Source organism: Natator depressus, chromosome 6 (genome assembly GCF_965152275.1).
Source record: "Natator depressus isolate rNatDep1 chromosome 6, rNatDep2.hap1, whole genome shotgun sequence".
Lineage (NCBI taxonomy): Eukaryota > Metazoa > Chordata > Testudines > Cheloniidae > Natator > Natator depressus.
In genome coordinates, this window is record NC_134239.1 from 72,820,929 (window position 1) to 72,842,577 (window position 21,649).

General features: G+C 43.7%; 1 protein-coding gene across 1 annotated transcript in view; it reads right to left on the reverse strand.

Moving 5' to 3' along the window:
• EIF2AK4 (eukaryotic translation initiation factor 2 alpha kinase 4) overlaps window positions 1-12,920 on the reverse strand; it is a 74,979-nt gene extending 62,059 nt beyond the window's left edge. Inside the window, exons 1-4 of the mRNA XM_074955720.1 lie at window positions 12,661-12,920; window positions 9,075-9,190; window positions 7,675-7,777; window positions 1,377-1,550 (exon numbers count right to left, since the gene is read on the reverse strand). Coding sequence (XP_074811821.1) covers window positions 1,377-1,550; window positions 7,675-7,777; window positions 9,075-9,190; window positions 12,661-12,798 — 531 coding nt within the window. The 5' untranslated portion in view covers window positions 12,799-12,920. The remainder of the gene's footprint in view (window positions 1-1,376; window positions 1,551-7,674; window positions 7,778-9,074; window positions 9,191-12,660) is intronic.
• Between the last annotated feature and the right edge of the window lie 8,729 nt (window positions 12,921-21,649).

Consider the following 21,649-nt stretch of genomic DNA (forward strand, 5'->3'; position numbering starts at 1 on the left):
GGTTAATAATAATTGATGTCCACAACAAGATCATAACAAGTAATTTGCATTACTGACGGTTATAAGCACACCAGAAAAAAAGGTGTTATTGATGACTATAAGCCATTGTTATAAGGAAGCTGTTATCCTGCTGCACTGTAACAATCTATACCAACTGATTAGCCACTTATTAAAATATCTATTAACTAGTAACCTTTATAAACTATTGTGACGCTCTGTACCTCGGGGGAACACCCAGCACCCCCATGTTCATCCTTGTAAAATGATTGTGTGGTATCCAATGCAAAGTTTGTCATGTCAGGTGTCTTCGGAGGACTCATGATGCACTGAGCATTGTTGTTACAGTAATATTATAGTAACGTTATAGGTTATAATTTCATGTATATAGTTATGAGGCTGAAAAATGTATCCTCATGGCTTAAAGCAAACCCAGGGAAAAATTCTCTAACAGCAGAGCGGCAGTTCACACCTCATCAGGGCATTTATGGGACAAACCCAGCCAAGCCCCGCCCTACAGAAACAAAGGACACTGGCCTAGGCAACAACAAAGGATCTGTTGGACTCTCAAGTGAGTCACTCCCCTTCCTTTGGTCAGTTTGGGACTGCAATGAGGTAATGCTCACCTGACTCTGAAGAGGGAAGAAAGGACATGATAAAAGGGAGAGATGTTTGCCATGCTCTCTCTCTCTCTTCCACCTACATCTACAGACACCACACCAAGCGACTGAAGCGCTGATCAAAGGGGAGACTCTGGCTGAAGATCAACCAGCCAGCCTGTGGTGAGACGCATCTAAGTTTGTAAGGGCACTGAAAGTGTTAAGATCAGCTTAGAATGTGTTTTGCTTTTATTTCAGTTGACCAAATCTGACCTGTTATGCTTTGACTTATAATCACTTAAAATTTATCTTCGTAGTTAATAAATCTGTTTGTTTATTCTACCTGAAGCAGTGCATTTGGTTTGAAGTATGTCAGAAACTCCCCTTGGGATAACAAGCCTGGTACATATCAATTTCTTTGTTAAACTGATAAACTCATATAAGCTTGCACATCCAGTGGGCATAACTGGACACCGCAAGACGGAGGTTCCTAGGGTTGTGTCTGGGACTGGAGATATTGGCTAGTGTCGTTTGGTTGCACAATCCAAAGAGCAACTTACATGCCAGAGGCTGTGCGTGAACAGCCCAGCAGAGGGGGTTCTCACAGCAGAGCAGGGTAAGGCTGGCTCCCAGAGTCAAGGACTGGAGTGACCTAGCAGATCACCAGTCCAGATAACACCAGAGGGGAACATCACAACTAGTTATATATATAAGGATCCACTTATAAAGTTTACATATTCATAACAAACAATGAGAACATGAACATTTTAATTCTTTTACCTCCTGTTCCTCTCTTCTCTTAGCTTCTTGCATCCGACGCTGTTCTTCCTGGGCCAGTCTCTCTTGTTCCTTTTGCTGATTTTTTAGCATTTCTTCATGAAAAGACTTGGAAGGTGGCTTATTATATTCACTGAGAAATGACTGTATGTGGTCCGCAAGTTCAAATATCATCACCTAAAAAAAGAGGTAAACACAAATGACACCCAGTTTTCAAAACAGTTCAGAATACAAAAATGATATAGTAATGAGGCTTTAGAAAAAGCAATAAAGTCAGTAGATTCTCATTGATAGTGCTCAGTTAGTTATTAGGAGAATTTAACACATTTCTCCTTATACCACTCTTTGACAGAACTATGGTTATTAATGGTGACATGATAATCACTAACAGGGCAACAAAGATAGCTTTCTCAAAAATTTTCACTGATTTCATTACAAATATGCAAATACTCTCCTGGATAAAACATAACTTTTTCTAAACCAAATTATTTTAATGGTATTCTTCTGTACATGGTCAAAAAACATTTCAGATTATAAAATACAAGTGATTTAGTGTCTCTATAGCTGCATATTATCGTCCACGTTGCTGAGAACAAATTGTTTATTGATTTGCTGATATTAAATTGTGATCTTCTCTCCGCAAGCCAAATCCACAGTTACAGCTGTAGAACCACTTTTGTGGTGACCACTTATCATCATCCAGGGTAACTTGGCATCCTGATGAAAAAGACAGCTCATCTCAGTTTTTATGCAGATTGACACTGAAAATCAACACTGTCAAAGTCAGCAAGGCACAGTTCCCTCTGACTAAAAAATATTTTCTATAAATAAAATAAAAAGGCCAGATGGATAGCTCTGATAAATGAATCCCTACATTCCTTAAACAAAGCAACATGGACAGTGAAAGGTAGTGCAAGCTTCCCCAATATGCCTCAATCATGCTCTGGAGGGACTGTTTCTGGGTGCTCAGAGAGCACATCAGTCTCTAAAGACCACACAGTTGTTAGCCTTCCTGAGACTGCCCAAAATGTGTCAATTGAGTTGATAATGATGATTATGTTGCAAACATTTGCTACAAACATTAAGCACAGCAGTTCCTTCACCATCCAATAGGAATGGGATTGAGACTACTACCTAATTACACTGCTTGGCCTGTCAAATGATAATGATTTTCAGTCACTGCCAATTTTGGCTGGATATGAACTGATGACCAGACTGACCAAGTCTCCCAATACGTCAAGGACACTGCCGTTTGCAAGCAAAAAAACTCCCAACCCCTGACTTAATGTTATCTCCGGCATAAAAACTACCTTACCCAGAATCATGTGTGTTGGCCACACGTGCATCACCCTCTTGTGCTCTCTCTGAGCCAGTGACAGAAACTGATACACTGTGTAACTGACACACAAGATTCTGGGTAACGTAGTTGTCCTTTGCTATGCTTCTGCCAATGGGAGCGGCAGCGTTGGCCAGCTCAGCAGCCAATGGTAGGACAAGGGGAGCATGAAGCGGGGGGCATGGTGGCGAAAGCGTAGAGCCCAGGCAGCACAAGTTGAAGGTAGGTACTGGTAGGTGGGTCGGAAGGTCAGTATGTTAGGGAGGGGATCATGCCCCATTCTTCTCCAGGCCTTGGCTGCAGGAGGGAGGGGATGGATGGCAGAGATTCAGGGATGGAAACAGTCCCACTCACCTAGGGCCTCAATGCAGCAAGGGAGGTTCAGAGATCAGGCAGGGTGGTTTCATGCCCCATTCTCCCCAGGCTTTTGGGTACAGCAGGAGGGGTAATGCCCCCTCCTCTTCCAGGACACAGTGGAACAGGGACGGGGTGGGCCCAGGGGGTTTTGTTCTGCTGCAAGAATCCTGCCAAGAGCGAGCGTCTTGTCTCCCCTTTACCAGGTAGAATTATGGCCATGCCTTCCTGACCACTGCCAACAGCCATGGTTACTATAGCTCCACTGGGGAGGCAGCTGGAACTCTGCTCACCTTATTGTGTATTCTACAGAGTAAAGGGCGGTGCACTGGGTGGGATGAGAGAGACTGAACGGGGATATTAGTGGAAGGGCTATGGGGACATTGAAGGGACGGGATGCCCCTGGAAGTTAATCTGAAAAATGTTGGCCAGTAAGCTGACGACCTAGGATGAAAGGCCATTACCTGTCCCATATACCATCTAGTAATAGCCCTTTCAATCAATTAATCCCTAGAGTGAAAAAGACTATCAGCTCTCCAAAATGAAAGCAACAGCACAAAGAGGGTTTCACCTTTTCAGCTGAGTGACCTACTGATAAACCCACAGCATAGGGTTTGGTTCAATTCAGGTGTGCTTGTGACAACAGCACATTAAACTGTCCCCAACCTTTCTGTGGGAATAGCACATTCCTATTCCCAACAGACTGTGGCACCGTGTTGATAGCACATTCCTATTCCCAACAGACTGTGGCACCCTGGTCTACAGGGGATTGAAATTTGCAAGAATCTTAAATATTTAACCCCTGGATTGCTCATAATAATGAAGCCAGAAGGCAGTGTGGAACAGAAGGCATAGCACAACATGAACACATTTGCCTGTGCCATGCACAAAGCAAAACACCCTTCCTACGGTATCACTGAACTAAAAGCAAGTGCAGAGAGAGAGAGAGAGAGAGAGAGAAAATAAAGAAGGTATTTCTAAACTAACATTCTAAAAATAAAACTTTCCACCTACTATTTAACACACCCTTACTTAGCCTAGGAAGGTAAGGACCCTGCTTTGGGGCATCCACATAGCGGACCACATTCTAATAAGGAGGCTCTCAGGGATCACCTTCCCATTCCCTGATAGTAAGGCTAACCCTGATTCATGATTGTATAATATATTTCTGTAGCAAGTATAGGAAATTGCTCACATGGAACAGTAATATTAGGAAATTATTTGATTATTTTAGCTCCTTTTAATGTGATACAGCAGCTAGAAGGAAGGAGGAATGACAACATGATGTGACCAGTCACTTCTCCATGGATCATCAGCAAGTGCACAGGGGACCACCCCGGCTGCACAGATCACAGTCTGAGAACATCTGCCTTAGTTCATTTATTGCTTTCATTTATCATTAACACATCTATTACAAAAATCAAGAGTACAATGTTGAACTGTTAATTTTTCAGTGTGTTTAGTAATGAATTGTTACTACAAAACTTTTTGGTACCTTCTAGGAATTATCTAAAATAATTCTTATGAAAGTAGCTATCAGATAACATATTAAAAATAATAGAACAAGAATATGCTGTATAAATAGAAAAAGAGGTATATGTGTCAAGAGAACTGGCATATGGACATAGAAAATTGGTAGCAAAAATATTCTCCTGTTTTAATACATTGTAGGAGTTACTGCTGCTTGATTTTTTTTTCTTTTTAAAGGTTAAAACAAGCAAGTTAAACACAAACATATTTCTCTGTAAAATATGTACATGCACATAAGAAATGCATATTGCAAACACTATTTTTATAAAAGGCTTCCACATTCATTGTCAACCATTTGGATCATTTCAGTCCACATTCAGTCTACTTGGATACTGAGTTTGTAAAACATTTACATTGTTGCTTGTAGTTAACATACTTGAAGTGTTTATTAAAATCTGAATAAAGTAAATACAAAAAAATTCTATATTTTGTAGTATATAAATAATCAGAATATTCAGCTCCTGTCTAACTAGTACTTTTCATGCATAGATCTCAAAGTGCTTTACAAAAGAAGGTCAGTATTAATATCCCCATTTTACAGATGCGGAAATTGAGGCGCACAGCCATGACATGACCAGTAGAGTTGGGGTTAGAATCCAGGTCTCTTGTCCCACAATCCACTGTTGAGTACACCAGACCACCCTGCCTTTGCCTTCACCAAGTAAAAAGTGTTTTTGACTAAACAGTTATGGCAATTTTACAATGAAATTAAAATTCAACAGTATAAAATCCTCTCAATGTTATACACTGCTTGTTACTTTCTTTAAGATGACAAACATTCTAAGGGTATGCTCAAGAAACTCCCTGAAAAAGCACAAGATCAAATCCGCACAGACACACCCCTGGAACCCCGACCTAGGATATACTATCTACTACCCAAGATCCATAAACCTGGAAATCCTGGGCGCCCCATCATCTCAGGCATTGGCACCCTGACAGCAGGATTGTCTGGCTATGTAGACTCCCTCCTCAGGCCCTACGCTATCAGCACTCCCAGCTACCTTCGAGACACCACTGACTTCCTGAGGAAACTACAATCCATCGGTGGTCTTCCTGATAACACCATCCTGGCCACTATGGATGTAGAAGCCCTCTACACCAACATTCCACACAAAGATGGACTACAAGCCATCAAGAACACTATCCCCGATAACGTCACGGCTAACCTGGTGGCTGAACTTTGTGACTTTGTCCTTACCCATAACTATTTTACATTTGGGGACAATGTATACCTTCAGATCAGCGGCACTGCTATGGGTACCCGCATGGCCCCACAGTATGCCAACATTTTTATGGCTGATTTAGAACAACGCTTCCTCAGCTCTCGTCCCCTAACGCCCCTACTCTACTTGCGCTATATTGATGACATCTTCATCATCTGGACCCATGGAAAAGAAGCCCTTGAGGAATTCCACCATGATTTCAACAATTTCCATCCCACCATCAACCTCAGCCTGGTCCAGTCCACACAAGAGATCCACTTCCTGGACACTACAGTGCTAATAAACGATGGTCACATCAACACCACTCTATACCGGAAACCTACTGACCGTTATTCCTACCTACATGCCTCCAGCTTTCACCCTGACCACACCACACGATCCATTGTCTACAGCCAAGCTCTGCGATACAACTGCATTTGCTCCAACCCCTCAGACAGAGACAAACACCTACAAGATCTCTATCAAGCATTCTTACAACTACAATACCCACCTGCGGAAGTGAAGAAACAGATTGATAGAGCCAGAAGAGTTCCCAGAAGTCACCTACTACAGGACAGGCCTAACAAAGAAAATAACAGAACACCACTAGCCGTCACCTTCAGCCCCCAACTAAAACCTCTCCAACGCATTATCAAGGATCTACAACCTATCCTGAAGGACGACCCAACACTCTCACAAATCTTGGGAGACAGACCAGTCCTTGCCTACAGACAGCCGCCCAACCTGAAGTGAATACTCACCAGCAACCACAAAGCACACAACAGAACCACTAACCCAGGAACCTATCCTTGCAACAAAGCCCGTTGCCAACTGTGCCCACATATCTATTCAGGGGACACCATCACAGGGCCTAATAACATCAGCCACACTATCAGAGGCTTGTTCACCTGCACATCTACCAATGTGATATATGCCATCATGTGCCAGCAATGCCCCTCTGCCACGTACATTGGTCAAACTGGACAGTCTCTACATAAAAGAATAAATGGACACAAATCAGATGTCAAGAATTATAACATTCATAAACCAGTCGGAGAACACTTCAATCTCTCTGGTCACTCGATTTCTGATCTCAAAGTGACTATCCTTCAACAAAAAAAACTTTGAAAACAGACTCCAACGAGAGACTGCTGAATTGGAATTAATTTGCAAATTGGATACAATTAACTTAGGCTTGAATAGAGACTGGGAATGGTTGATTCATTATAAAAAGTAACCTATTTCCCCTTGTTTATTCCTTCCCCCCCCCACTGTTCCTCAGATGTTCTTGTTAAACCCTGGATTTGTGCTGGAAATGGCCCACCTTGATTATCGCACACATTGTAAGGAGAGTGATCACTTTAGATAAGCTATTACCAGCAGGAGAATGGGGTGGAGGGAGAGAAAACCTTTTGTTTTTGTAGTGATAAACACCCATTTTTTCATGGTCTGTGTGTATAAAAACCATCTTCTGTATTTTCCACAGTATGCATCCGATGAAGTGAGCTGTAGCTCACGAAAGCTTATGCTCAAATAAATTGGTCAGTCTCTAAGGTGCCACAAGTACTCCTTTTCTTTTTGCGAATACAGACTAACACGGCTGTTACTCTGAATTCTAAGGGTATGATGCCACAGTCCCTAGACAGGCAGTGAATGCAAACTCAGTCTCTGTGTGGTTTATTTTTGCTGGATGTGCACACTGAACTTTCCTGAGGTGGGAGACCATTATGGGAAGAACAGAACCCTGCTTTACTAGAATATATAATCACATTCTAGTTTTGATGTATTTGTAGTTCCTTATTTTGATAACATTTCACTATACAAAATTTTCAAGACTATTTACGATCAGTTAGGCTTTTCACAAAGTGAGAACTCTTACCTCTCCGCAGCGTTGTTTTGCCAATTCCTCTAGTCTGGATTTTAATAAATTAATGTTTTCATTTGACAAACCTTTTGCATTTTTCAGCTGTATTTCAGGGACACTGGAGAAAAAAAATCACAAGAAATGGTCTCTTATGAAGGATAAGATGTACAGACAGATAAGGAGACTCATATAGGCCACACGACAGGTCAATAAGAACTTTGTTTTTTTTGCAGCAACCCAACAATGGTCATTCAACACCCAAACAAGTAATACTCTATCTACATGATTATAAAAAAGTTCTGCTTTATATTCAACATAATCCGAATTGCTGACACACAAGTACTCAACAGTTTCAACTAGCAGAAGAACCATCAGGGTAACCCCATAGTCTGTGACAACTACAGTTCTAACCTGATACATTACTTTTTTTTAAAGGGGTGTACTGAAAATGCAGTACATAGTTCTGGCAGAAGATATGGCAGTTTGGGATTTTCTGATTTTCCTTTTACATTATGTAAGCAATATATAATTAATCTGAGGAATACATTCAATAAAGTACATTCAGATAAATAACCAACATTTTTTAAAAGCTTAGACATTTATAGGAGTAAGAAAAACATCTGCAGTTATATTATCTTAAACAAAAATTATAATGGTTATCAAGCTTCAGGGTATAATGAAATCATCACTTGGTCAGGAACAACATTTCCCTTCCCATATGTTAGATCATTGCATAACTGGGCATACTATTTTTCTTTGAGGTATCTGACACAGGCCACTGTTGGAAGCAGATGGACTAGATGGAGTATTGGGCTATTCTGACACTAACAATACTTATCCACAAAATTACTATCAAGACCATATCCCAGTAGCGGCTGATCACCCACAACAACAACCCTTTTCATAATTCAAAGGAAATATCCATTAGCCCTCCAAAAGGCTAATTCAGCACAATACAGGACCAGCAGATGATAGAACTATGACAAGCAGACAGTTTTAAAGATGAAGATTTTGTTCCCCATTCAGCAAGGTACTGTGCTAACATTAAATTCATGAGTTGTCTCAATGACTTCAGTGGAAGTACTCACATGTTTAAAGTTACATATGGGCTTAAGTATCTTGCTGAATTAGTGCCTAAATCTCCAGTTGGCAGATGCATCTCTATTACTCACTGGCAGCTACATCACAGAAGGGATGAGGTTGCTTCTATCTCAGATGCATGTTTTCGGATGGATTAATTATACAGATAAGGTTACCCACTTTTATACTTCAACACTATAAGTATAACAAATATAGACACATTTAAATCAAGGTAAGAATAAGGGCAATGAACACAATGTTACACTTCAACTTTCATTTTTGTCAAGGAGAGAATAAAGAAAATATTAGAAGACTATATTTTGATTTTCACTCACCTATCAGGGTAGGTTTGGGGACATTTGACCCACAAATCAACTTTGGCATAAACTTCATTGTCACCCGTCAAACCCTGAGGACGCAGAACTAAACTGATTTCCGGAGGCTGTTTTACCTAAAATATAAAACAAGGCTTTTAATTTAAGCAGGAATTAATTCAGGGAAGTCCCATCCTGTGGTATGCAGGAGATCAGACTAGATGATCCCAATGATCCCTTCCGGCCTTAAAATATCTATGAATTTTTTTTACAATTGATTAGTAAACATGTGAACTAATACCATTGATGATCTTATTTTAAACAGTTCAACCTTAGTTTATCCAGCCTATGTGGGAAGATTCATGGAATAAGTGGAAATAGAGATATTCTGAAGAAGGAGTGCCCTACCATGAGTCATATTTAGGTAAGAGGGAGGTCTGGATTAACGGGTTAGGTTAAACAGCAGTTCACTATATTTTAAATGGAGAAAGGTATGTGAAAAGTGACTGTCATTTTTTTAAACGAATGGAATTCAGAGTTATTTGTGGAAGGTCACAGACAGCAAGTTAGAGGGGCATTCCACAAAGAAAGAAATCTAAATTTACACTTAGTGTTAGGCCTTCTAGGGCACAGAGATGGAGCTTTTTTATTTTAGGCATATAGGCAGAGTTTTGCTAACTACTGTTTTCTTTCTTTCCTTTTCACTTTTTTAAAACATTCTTTGTAAACTGACTTCAAAGTAAAATGGAAAAAGTACACAGGAACTTTTTGACACTGGGAGTTTGGATTTATTGAGGAGAAAAGCCAGAAGAAAGATGGGTCATAGATGACAAACATGGTGGTGGAAAGGAAAGAAGAGCTAGCTGGAATGACAAAGGAAAAGTGACAAGAGGAAGACAGGCTAGAAACAGCCCAATGCCCCCACCAGGTTCCTCAGGACAGGGAGTGTATGGGCTTGTCTACATGGGAACATTCAGGAAAGTTAATGTGAATCAACTAAAGGTGTGAAGTTAATGCACATAAAGTTAAAATATGTTAAATTACATGTGGATTCTCTAATAAAGAGTAAAGTAGCCTTAGTTCACTATAATTTAGGAAGGGATTAAGTCCATATTGAAAATACTGACCAAGTTCCAGTGAGAGTCATGAGATATGGGGAGTGGCAGATATAAAAGGTCAGGGATGGCAGTGATACTTTCAGAGACACTGCAGGTTGAAACGTATGAATTCACCGTCTATGCAAAATAAATAATTCCTTCTTGTCAGAGTCAGATTCCAAGGCCAGAAGGGACCACTATGGTCATCTAGTCTGACCTTCTGTATAACAGAGGCCATAGAACTCACCCCCCACCCCCACCCCCCCAAAAATGCCGTGTGTGTATGTGTAAATCCAATCTTGATTTTAAAATGGCCAGTGATGGAGAATCCACCATGACCCTTGGTAAATTGTTCCAAAAGTTAATTATCTTCACCGTTAAAATGTTTTGGCTCCTTTCTTATTGTCGAATATGATGATCTGATGACTACAACAGGAATAATTCCTCCTCAGTGACTAGGTTTTTACACTGCTTCTTTACAGCTTTTTCTTAATAATCGAATGGAATGGGTATTTGTGAGTGGAATAATATTGCCATTTGTAATATCATTCCTGAATTATAGAAAAGTATAGCAAACATGGCTGAAACGTCACTGTATCTCCCAAAACAGCAGCAAAAGAAGGTGCTACTGTATCTTAATGTTCATTTAAAATGTAGATTTTTTTTTTAAAAAAAAAATCCATTTCAATCTATGATTCTCCAATTACTGAAAGAGTTCACAGGAATAGCCGCAACTCAAAAAAAGAGCAGAAGCCACCCTCTCCATCCAGCACATGGAGTGGCCAGCATGGAGCCACTCCTGAGTAGCAAAAGAAGGGAACAGGCATGGGTAGGGATAAGTGAGTTTGGAAGTGGTGAGTCCAGCAGAGAAGTTTGTAGGAGTCGGGAATGGTAGAAAGGAAGGGAGGGACCGGGCTGGAGTTGATATCACTGGAAGTGAGGAGGCAGCAGCAGAGAATATGTAGGAAGAGACTGACATCTGGAAGGGGAATGGAAAGAATTAGAGAAGAGCAGGTGACTGGCCATTTCATGGGGGAGAAAACCTGGATTTGTGCTGGAAATGGCCCAACTTGATTATCATACACATTGTAAGGAGAGTGATCACTTTAGATAAGCTATTACCAGCAGGAGAGTGGGGTGGGGGGAGAGAAAACCTTTTGTAGTGGTAAACACCCATTTTTTCATGCTTAGTGTGTATAAAAAGATCTTCTATACTTTCCACAGTATGCATCCCATGAAGTGAGCTGTAGCTCACAAAAGCTTATGCTCAAATAAATCCGTTAGTCTCTAAGGTGCCACAAGTACTCCTTTTCTTTTTGCAAATACAGACTAACACGGCTGTTACTCTGAAACCAGACATCTTAGGTTAGCAGCAGCTTGATGGGGAAGGAGTGCAAGGAAAACACATTCTTCCCTTGATAGATAATGAATTCATTAAGTACGTTTAGAAACAGCCCTTGGTAGAAAAACAATGGGACAATTCCCTTTCCTGATCCCAGTCTTGCTCATTTCTGTTTAATGATTACTAGAGGAAAGGAGGAAACCCATTTTAGCCTTTACTACACTAGAGATTTTAGCAAAAACTTCCCCCCAACTTTCAATAGTAGCACCAGTGGCAACCTAGTCTACACAAGGGATCAGCAGATTCTTAGTTAATTGTATTAGTTAAATTCAATATTAAAGCTGCTCCTTGAAAAGTTTAATTAATACTGTGATAAAAAGCCCAGCACTGGCTTGAGCTTTGGCTATAGCATGCAGCTAAACAAATAACTTTTGCTACAACTCCCTAGCATAAACATGGCCTGAGAAGCCTGTCTGCTCAGTTTATCATTATTATTGCTTGAACTTTCCACTGTTCCTGTAGTGCCCACACAGCCCGAACCAGTGCTGGTAATGCTGGGTGTGCTAGCAGAGGCAGGCCCTGCCGCTTACACCCTGCTCCCCGGGGGAGGTCAGAAAACCTTTGCCAGGTCTTCAAGAAAGCTCCCGCCGTGGTACATGAAGCTGTGCTTGGGGAGGGCGGCTCAGACAACTGCAGCGCAGCGGCAGCTACAGACGCTCGTGCCAGGGCCAAGGCTCTCCCCCTTTACCTCGCACGGGGCTCTCGCGTTAGTACCAGCTCCGGGCTGCATAAGAGCACGGAGCAGCGCACATCTGGCTGGACAGGCCAAGCAGGGACCGCCTTGGCTGCTGTGCGAGACGAAGGGGGGTAGCTTACCCTCCATGCAGGTCTACGTGCAGAGCGGCAGAGAGACGCGGGGGCGAGGCAGGGGGACTGGAAAGGGCCCCCCCCCGGTAGGGGGTTATGTAAGGAAATCCCGTCCCAGGCTCCTCGGGGGAGGGCAGGACAAGGGGACACCGCAGCAGGACACATTTTTTTGTCGCAGCAGTGCCAGGCTACCCGAGCTCCCTTCAGGGCGCCCACCCTGCCGCCTCCCGGCGCCGGGGGCTTGGCCAGGCACCCATCCGCCCCCACGCGCCGGGCTGCCCCGGGCCGCGCGGCTCGCTACCTTCCAGGGCTGCTCCTGCCGCAGGTCTCGGAAGTCCTGCCCGTAGATGGACTCCAGCACCTGCAGCTCGTTCTCCTGGCGGAGCAAGTAACTCTCCGGGGCCTCCTCCGCCCCCAGCGCGCCGCTCACCCGGGCCATGTCAGCTCCGGCAGCTGCAGCGGGAGCCGCTGCCAGCCATGGCAGGGCCGCCCCCGCCGAGCACTGACCCTAGGCGCCTGCCAGCGAAAGCGCGGCCCTTCTGCCTTGGGAGCCGGCCTCTGCTGCAGGCCCTACCCGCCGCTGGTGCTGCCCCCCCGCGGTCGCAGGAGGAGCTGCCGCCTCTCAAGCACGGTGAAACTGGGGTCTCCCGAGCTCCCACAGCTGCCCAGCCCCGCCCGGCCTCCTCCCTAGAGCTCAGCCCCGGGACACCTCCTGACTCTGCACAGCGCCTCTCCACCTCGGCCCCAGATACTCCCACACCCCCTCCTGGCGTCTGACCGATGAAGGGGAAAGGAACAAGACTGAAGAACCCGCGGGGGAAATGATGCTCTGACCTTGACTAGCACTGGCTCTCAAAAAGTCCTCAGTCTAAGACTGGAAATGAAGTGGGCTGTAGCTCAGGAAAGCTTATGCTCAAATAAATTTGTTCGTCTTTAAGGTGCTACAAGTACTCCTTTTCTTTCAGTGCCTTAGGTAAACGGATAGGTTCTAGTGTTTATGAACCCTTGAGACTTCTCATACACTTTCTTTGGGGGGGGGCACAATTAAGATCGCAGCCCCATTTTGCTAGGTGCTGAATGAATACACAGGAAGACGTGGTCCCAGCCCCGAGAAGCTTAATACAATTATATTTCATGCAGTGCATAGTTAACCTGTGGAACCCATCACAAAATATCTTGAGTCCAAGAATTTTGTAGGTTTCAAAAAATGGGTTAGACATTTATATGGATAATGAGAACATCTGCAGTTATATTAGAATAAAAAATGAGGACTAAAAAGCCTCCTGTTTCTGGGCATACGTCAATCACTAAGATGACAGTTTAGGAAAAAATTTCTCCTATGGATAAGTTAGTCTATATTTGCCCACTATGAAACTTCTTATAGCTTTTTCTGAAGCATCTGGTTTAGTCAGACTGAGGGACTGATTCCCTATGGCAAGTTCTGTGTTCAAACTTTATAAAAATAGTCAAAGATATTGTCAAAGACAACAGAGTAAATAAAATTTGAAATGTTTAGGCACAGCTGATTTTGAGCTATGACAGCAAATAAAATAAAAAAACCTTTTGGAAACTTTTCAGCAAAAGCAAAATCCTGACATCATATGACATTATGACATCATATGGCATTACACCCTAAACATTCCTAATAATTCTTCTTTGCCACAAATCCATACATGACCTTTCAGACATCAGATGGGGTTGTCAAAATCAATCATTTAAGAGAAATGAAGGTAACTTTGGAGAAACTACTATCTCTGTATAGTAATGATAATATCCAAACCTTTCCTGAACACTGAACTACTTTACTATTAAAAAAATAACAAGGCAAACTGTCTTGATAGCAGTTCCGATTCTTTCTCAGTACAGTTCATGCCTTTCAGATCACTGCTCTGAGGCACACCACTAATATTTGAAATAACACATACATGCTACACAATACAACCCCCAAAAGCCAAATTCCCATATTGCAAAGAAACTGAACACCCACTGGACAGAAATATTGGAAGCAAGAAGAATGTGCTTTCGTTGTAGAAGAAGTAATCATCTGATAATCAGCTGTAAGTAGATATGTACTATTAATTAGTACAGCATGAGATGGGGTGTGTTTTTTTATGGCATGATGTGCCATAAAACAATTACAGATGTGGACTGGAAATAAAAGAACAGTGGTTAACCTTCTCATTGTTTTGAAATCTAGTTGTAGCATTTATTTATCTGTCTTTTGCAAAATGGATAACAAATATATATTTTTTCCTTTAGCTAGTCAATTTATGTGTGCCAGTTTACTTAGGGTTGCCAACTATCTAATTGAACGAACCCAAACACCCTTGCTCTGCTCCTTCTCCAAGGCCCTGCCCCCCTCACTCCACTTGAGTGCAGGGGGTTGGGGTGCGGGCTCTGGGATGAGGGGTGGGGATGAGGGGTTAGGAGTGTGGGAGGGGGCTCCAGGCTGAGCCTGGGGCAGGGGCTTGGGTGCAGGAGGGTGGGTGGGCTCTGGGAGGGAGTTTGGGTGTGGAAGGGGGCTCAGGGCTGGGACAGACGGTTTGGGTGCAGGAGGGGGTGCGGGCTGTGGCCAGGCGGCACTTACCTTGCACAGCTCCTGGAAGCGACCGGCAAGTCTGGCTCCTAGGCTCAGGGGCAGCCAGGCGGCTCTGTGTACTGTCCCTGCCTGCAGGCACTGCCCCCAGAGCTCCCATTAGCTGCGGTTCCATGGAGTCAGTGCTCAGGGGGGTGGGGAGCAGCGCACAAAGACTCTCTGAACCCCCTGCACCTCGGAGCCAGATGGACGTGCCAGTCGCTTCCAGGAGCTGCGTGGAGCCTGGGCAGGTAGGGAGCCTGCCTTACCCCACTGTGCTGCCGACTGGACTTTTAGTGGTCTAAAATCTCCCAGATTGGCTTCAGTAGCCTTCGGGAGATTGAGCCCGATTCCGGGAGACTCCTGGCCAATCCGGGAGGATTGGCAACCCTAGTTTACATATCCAAAATGGGAATAATGAAATTTAAGCACCTCGTGGAGGAGTAGGGAGATTATTTAATTACAGTAGAATCTCAGAGATACAAACACCAGAGATAGAAACTGACAGGTCAACTGTGTCTGCAGATCTCATTTGGCACCAAAAGTATGCAATCAGGCAGCAGGAGAAACAAATAATAAAAATTAAAAAAGCAAATACTGTATGACTAAGCAAAATAGCAAGCAGTAGGAAGTGCAAATGTGCCACACCTTCAATTGATACAAAGCTAGAAATATTAAAAAAACTCAAGAGTGGTGTTAGCCTCAGCAACATAGCAGTACAATATTGTATGAGGAAATCAACCATCACCATCACTCATCAACCATCATTTGGAAAAACCAGGAAAAAATAAAGCAATTTGCAAAAGAAGCCAAAAACAGCGGAGAAGTAAAAAGCAGGTGTATTGTGTGCAAAACTGCTGCTGCTGATTTTGATAAGGCAATGCATCTGTGGTTTGCACAAGAGAGATCAAAAGGCACTCCTATAAGTGGTGTGATGGTTACAGAAAAGGCAAAGTTACTCTACTGAGAAATGTATCCAGACAAAGGTGAGGAACATTTTAAAGCAAGCACAGGGTGGCTCTGCTGGTTCAAAAATCAGCATGGAATACGACCTCTTCCCCATGAGGTCACCAACTAGGTCTCCACGAAACCCCTGGGTGGGAAGTCAGCCCTCCGAGGTCCTCCTTCTAATTTGGGTGGTTTTTTGCTTAGGTTCCTCCTGCGGTCCCTGGGGCTTCCTGGTTTAGGAGCTAGAAGTTGGGGCTCTTCTGTGGCCAAGTAATCTTCCATCAAGGACACCGCCTCAACGAGAGCCCTCAGCTGATGTCAGCAAACCCATCTGTGTAAACTGGTCTAGAACAAAACCCTCTGCCACTCGAGGCGCGGTCAACTTCTTGGGTTCCAACCACCTCCAGCAGTAATCTCAGAGTTGCTGAGCCACTGCCCAAGGTCGTGCCCCTAGGGAATGCCTCTCCCGTCGAAACTGCTGATGAAATGTTTCAGGGCTCACCCCGGTTTGGTCTAATATGGCAGCCTTCACTTTGACATAGTTGAGGGCTTCTGTAAGGTCTAAGTTCCGGTAGGCCGTTTATGCTGGTCTGGTTAGGTATGGGGCTACTAGGGTAGCCCAGTATTCTGGAGGCCAGCGGGCCACCGTGGCAACCTGTTCAAACGTGACCAAGAAGGCCTCTGGGTCATCCATGAGTCCCATTTTGGCCAGCTTCACTGGTAACCCAGTAAGGGTGTTCTCTGAGCTCTGGCTCACCCCAAAAGGTCCAGGTGGTCCCTGCGGCTGTAGAAGCTCCGCCATCTGCTGAACTAGCCATTCTTCCTGGGATTGGTGTTGTGCGGCTAGCTCCCTAATCAGCTGCTGCTGCTCTTGGTGCTGGGCCATCTGTGGTCGTTGTTGGGCATCCATTTGCTGTAGTAGCTGCGCTTGTTGCTGTTTTTGCTGGGTAGCCTGCTGCTGCTGGCTTTCTAGCATCCATTTTAATATCTTGTCTGTGTCCATGAGGTCCTCGCATGTAGCTTCCTCGGATTAGTCCTCTTAGTAGTATCTGACCAGTGCATTCGCTACTATGTGTGATGGGCGGGGCCTTGCTGGTTGAGTTAGGGCACCCCCATCAGTCCAGCATGGGAGTGGTCCGCTCTGACACTTGGTCATGGGCTTCCCCGTTAAGCAGGTGATTTCTGCCAACTGTGGCCCGGCCCCCAGATGGGGTCACCTAAAAGGGTAATCCGTGGATTCTGAGTGGCAAAACAATCAGTCTGTGGAATTAGCTCCCGAGTCACGGTGAAGCAGCAAGCAGGCTGCAGCCCCTGGGTGGGACAAAGTAAGCAATTAGTCTATAGCCTGGCAGCCTCCTGGCTGGGGCAGCAAACAATCAAACAGATGGGGGAATTAGCCCCTGGTCAGGGCAAAGCAGCAACCAGGCTGCTACCCCTGGGCAGGACAAAGCAAGCAAGCAATCAGTCTATAGGCCTCATGTCTCTTGGGTCTGGGCGTAGTTTAAGCAGCTTCCTCAACAAGTGGGGGCCCAGCTTCCATGGCGGTCTCTGCAGCCAGTGGGTCATCTAGCGTGTAGTCCCAGTCCCTGGGCTTTACCCCCAGGGGCGCTGCAGGTACCTCTGCAGGAGCCAGCAATGTATTCCCTGCCTTCTTCATTCCCTTCCTTGGCCTGCCTCCTTTTATCTGAGTTCTCCACTTGGAGCAGATGCAGCAGGGAAGAAGGGATGTGGACTCCTGAGCCCACAATGATTGGTCTGCCCCTTGTGGTCAGTGCGGGGCTGGTACACCCCCATCACAGCCATTATAGAGACTAGAGCAAGTACATTTTTCTGCAGCATTTTTTTTTTTTTTTAGTGTTCTTTGAATGGACATTTAAATTGTGGGCTTGTGTTTTGGCATTTTTTTCATGGCTAACAAACACTAAAAAAGAAGATAGAAATTAAAATTGAAATACAGTACTGTGTTAAACATAAACTATTAATGGGAAAGTTTAAAAAAATTGACAAGGTAAGGAAACTGTTTTCTGTGCTTGTTTCATTTAAATTACAATGGTTAAAAGCAGCATTTTTCTTCTGCACAGTAAAGTTTCAAAGCTGGATTATGTTCATGTTCAGTTGTAAACTTTTGAAAGAACAAACAGAACATTTTGTTCAGAGTTACAAACAACCTCCATTTCTTGAGGTGTTTGTAACTCTGAGGTTCTACTGTATTTTTAAGGTGCTTAGATATCCTCAGATGAAAATTATTATAGAATGGCAAAGTATGGTTACTATTAATAAACACTATATTGTGCAAAATCTCGTTACACTGAAGAGCTGTTAATTCATAAAATCTTATTATTCCTTAATATAAGAAAACTAGATAAAATTCAGTAGACATCAAAATCATTGCAGAAGCAATTGTTATATTTCAGAAGCAAGAATCACTTATAACTGCAGATAATTATCATGCCTACTCTGTCCTGACACATTTTTCTCAGTACTCCTAGTGAACCTCTGCAGATCTTCCAAGGGATAGGCACCAACTCTGTGTGTGCTCCGGGGCTGGAGCACCCAACCCACTGAAAAAAAATAGTGGGTGCTCAGCACCCACTGGTTGGCCCCGCCGATCAGCTCCTCCCCTTCCCCCCCCGCCCCCGTGCTTCCCGCCCGTTGCTGATCAGATGGTCAGCAGTAGGCAGGGGGCACTAGGGGATAGGGGGAGGAGCAGGGGCAGGAAGAGGCGGAGCGAGGGTGAGGTGCTTGGAGGAGGGGACGGAATGGGGCGGGAAGAGGCAGGGTGGGGGCGGATCGCACAAAGGAAGAGGCAGGGGTGGGAAGCAGTGGACTGGGGGCATGGCCTGGGGCAGAGTGTGGGTAGAGCACCCCCGAGAAATCAGAAAATCAGTTCCTGGGTTTTCTGGGCATGCAGAAGTTGGACACACATTCTTTACTTTTTTCCTTGTCCAGGTGGTTACAGTAAAACTCACCAGCAGGTACTAGACAGCCACCCTCTAATGCCTTCCTATATAAGGAACAGCAGAATGTGCCATTTGGTAGTAGTTGTCTCCAGGGAATAAACAGAAGTGTAAATATTTGTATCAGTCCCTCTTTATTTTCTGTGAAAAAATTTTTATATACAGAAATACAAACAGGAATAATGAATAAATGGACATAGCCTTCTTTAGACACAATACAGCAGACAAGTCAGTTTACTGCAAACGTCATTTATTTAGCTGCAAACTTAGGTGGCATATGTGACAAATATGGCAATTTCCTGACAAATATGGCAATTGGGAGATCTTACTAGTTTATGTATCATTGTGGGCCACGAGTGAATGTAATTTCATGGGGGAGGGGGACCACAGCCCTCCAAGAACTAAGAAAAGTGTGGGGGGGTTATAACAATTGGGGTCCAGAAACCCCCACCTGAGAGCAGAAGCTTTAACCTCCTCCCCCCAAAAAATAACCAGTTAAATCAACTGATTGTATACAAGAGAGACAAGGTGGATGTGGTAATATCTTTTATTGGAGCAACTTCTGTTGATGAGAGAGACAAACTTTCAAGCTTCAGGTCTAGAGACCCGAAGAAGAGTTCTGTGTAAGCTTGAAAGTCTGTCTCTCTCACCAACAAAAGTTGGTCCAATAAAAAATATTACCTCACCCATGTTGTCTTTCTAATATCCTGGGACCAACACGACTACAACAACACTGCATCCAATGATTGTATTCAATGTTATTGTACTATACCAAATATTGAGTAAGGTCTTTTACGAAAGCTTGTAGTGTTCTGAACTTGATCGTCATTATAAGATATGAATACAGACCATGGTTATGAATGTATACGTGGGCAGATAGAGAAAATTATAAATTGTAACTGTGGTACAACTTTAGCATCATGTCACAACAGGATGGTGAAGCAATCAGGCAGGGAGGTCCTACCTCTCAAACCAGTTGTTTACATGAAACCAGCTTCAAGTACCCATTCCCTGTACAACCCAGGAAAAGTCTAGGATTGGCCATTAACGTCAATAGAAAGACATTGTGACCACTGGGGATTTCCCCACTTTGAATAGGCATAGTGACTAAAGAAAAAAAAAACCCTGCAAACCCTTTTAAAATGAAAGGAGTTTGAAGTGAAAGACACCCAGAAACTGAGGGACAGCCTCTAGGCAGGGAGCTGTCTGTGAAAGGTTGGATCTCTCCTATTGTTAAAGGTACAGTGGGAAACTGTTCAAAGGCAATAGGTAATTTGTATTAGAAAAGGGATTTCATCTGACATGGAAGTGTAAAGCCTGTGGGTTGCATCTTTATGTTTATTTACTGTGTAACTTGTATGTGTTTGCTTTCCCTTATTATTTTGTCTTTGAATCTGTGGTTTTTCTATTAAATAAACCTTTTGTTTATTTTTACCCCAAGCACATCTCTGGTGTGCAAACTGGGTGGAGTGTGGGGACCAAAGTAAGCTGGTATCTGGGGAGCTGGTTTCATGCCATCGAGGGTGATGAACCAAAAGGGAAAAGTCTGAGTGTCTGATAGTTAAAAGAACTCAGGGAGGACAAATTTGTAGAAACTTGGGACTGGAAGGGCTGTTGGTGTCATTCTGCAAGGAGTAACTAAGCTGGTGGAAGCCAGGCTGAGACCTTGTCCTTATGGGAAGGCTATTCATTTATACTCCTCCTTAGCAATTTGTCCATGTTTTCACTTTTTTGTAAGATTTCTTTTTGATTTTCAGGTCATTAAAGAGCTATATACTTTAACATGAAGTAAGTTTGGCTTAGCCCGTGTAATTTTAATATACAATAAATTGATGGACTTTGCTTATGTGGCATACGCAGAATAGGATAGAGTGCTAAAAATTGTACATATGTGTATGTAATGTTGTAGAAACAATATTTCATATTATATTGCATCATTAAAGGCAGTGCTGATAGCACCACATATTAAGGTTGCCCAACATTTCCTATCATAAGACCCTGTTTTCAGTTGCTTATAACTTTGCCAAACTGTAACCATTCAGATTGAAATTTTCCATGCTAGATTGGAATTGCTAGATCTGTCTCATGCTGAATGGAAAGTTTTGGAAAGTTTCAGCCAAAATCGTTCTGCCATTTCTGAGGGCAAGGCTGGTTAAAAATACATTGTTTTGCCCATGTAAAAAAATTCTAGTGACCTTTTCTTTGAGAAGCTCTAATGCCCCCATGCTTTGTAGTAAGAACTTAAAATTTGGTGAGGAGGTGGCCTTTGTCTCAAGGGTATGCCTTTTGCTATTTCTGTGAAAATCCACCCAACTTTGTCCAAGTTACAAACCTTTGAAAAGCTGTAGTTTGCACATGCTCAGCAGAGACTTGCTCAACAGTGAAAATCTCTGAAAATTCCATTTTCACTGAGCATGCTCCAGTGCTGGGTTTAGCAGAACTACTCTGTGATTGCAGCTGTGGGCTGCTGAGGGTCATGCTGTGGTGTGTCCTGGCACCAGAAATGAGAGCAGAGAACCTGTCTCACCTTTACTCTCAGTGCCCCTTCTGCTAAGTTGAGGCAGCATGAAGATGGAGCTGCCTGATTTGAATTCACAAGGAACAAGGGTCAGACCAGGGAGAGGGGTGGGTGGATGGAGAATTGAGGCTAGTGGTGGGTGGTGGACGGGAAACTGGAAGTGGGAGTTGGGATGAGGGGAGATTGGGACTGGGAGATGGGGAGAAATAGGGAGGGGGACTGGAAGCCAGGTGGGAGGAAGATTGAAATTGGATGAGGAGACTGGAACTGGGAACCAGTTGGCGGGGGGGGA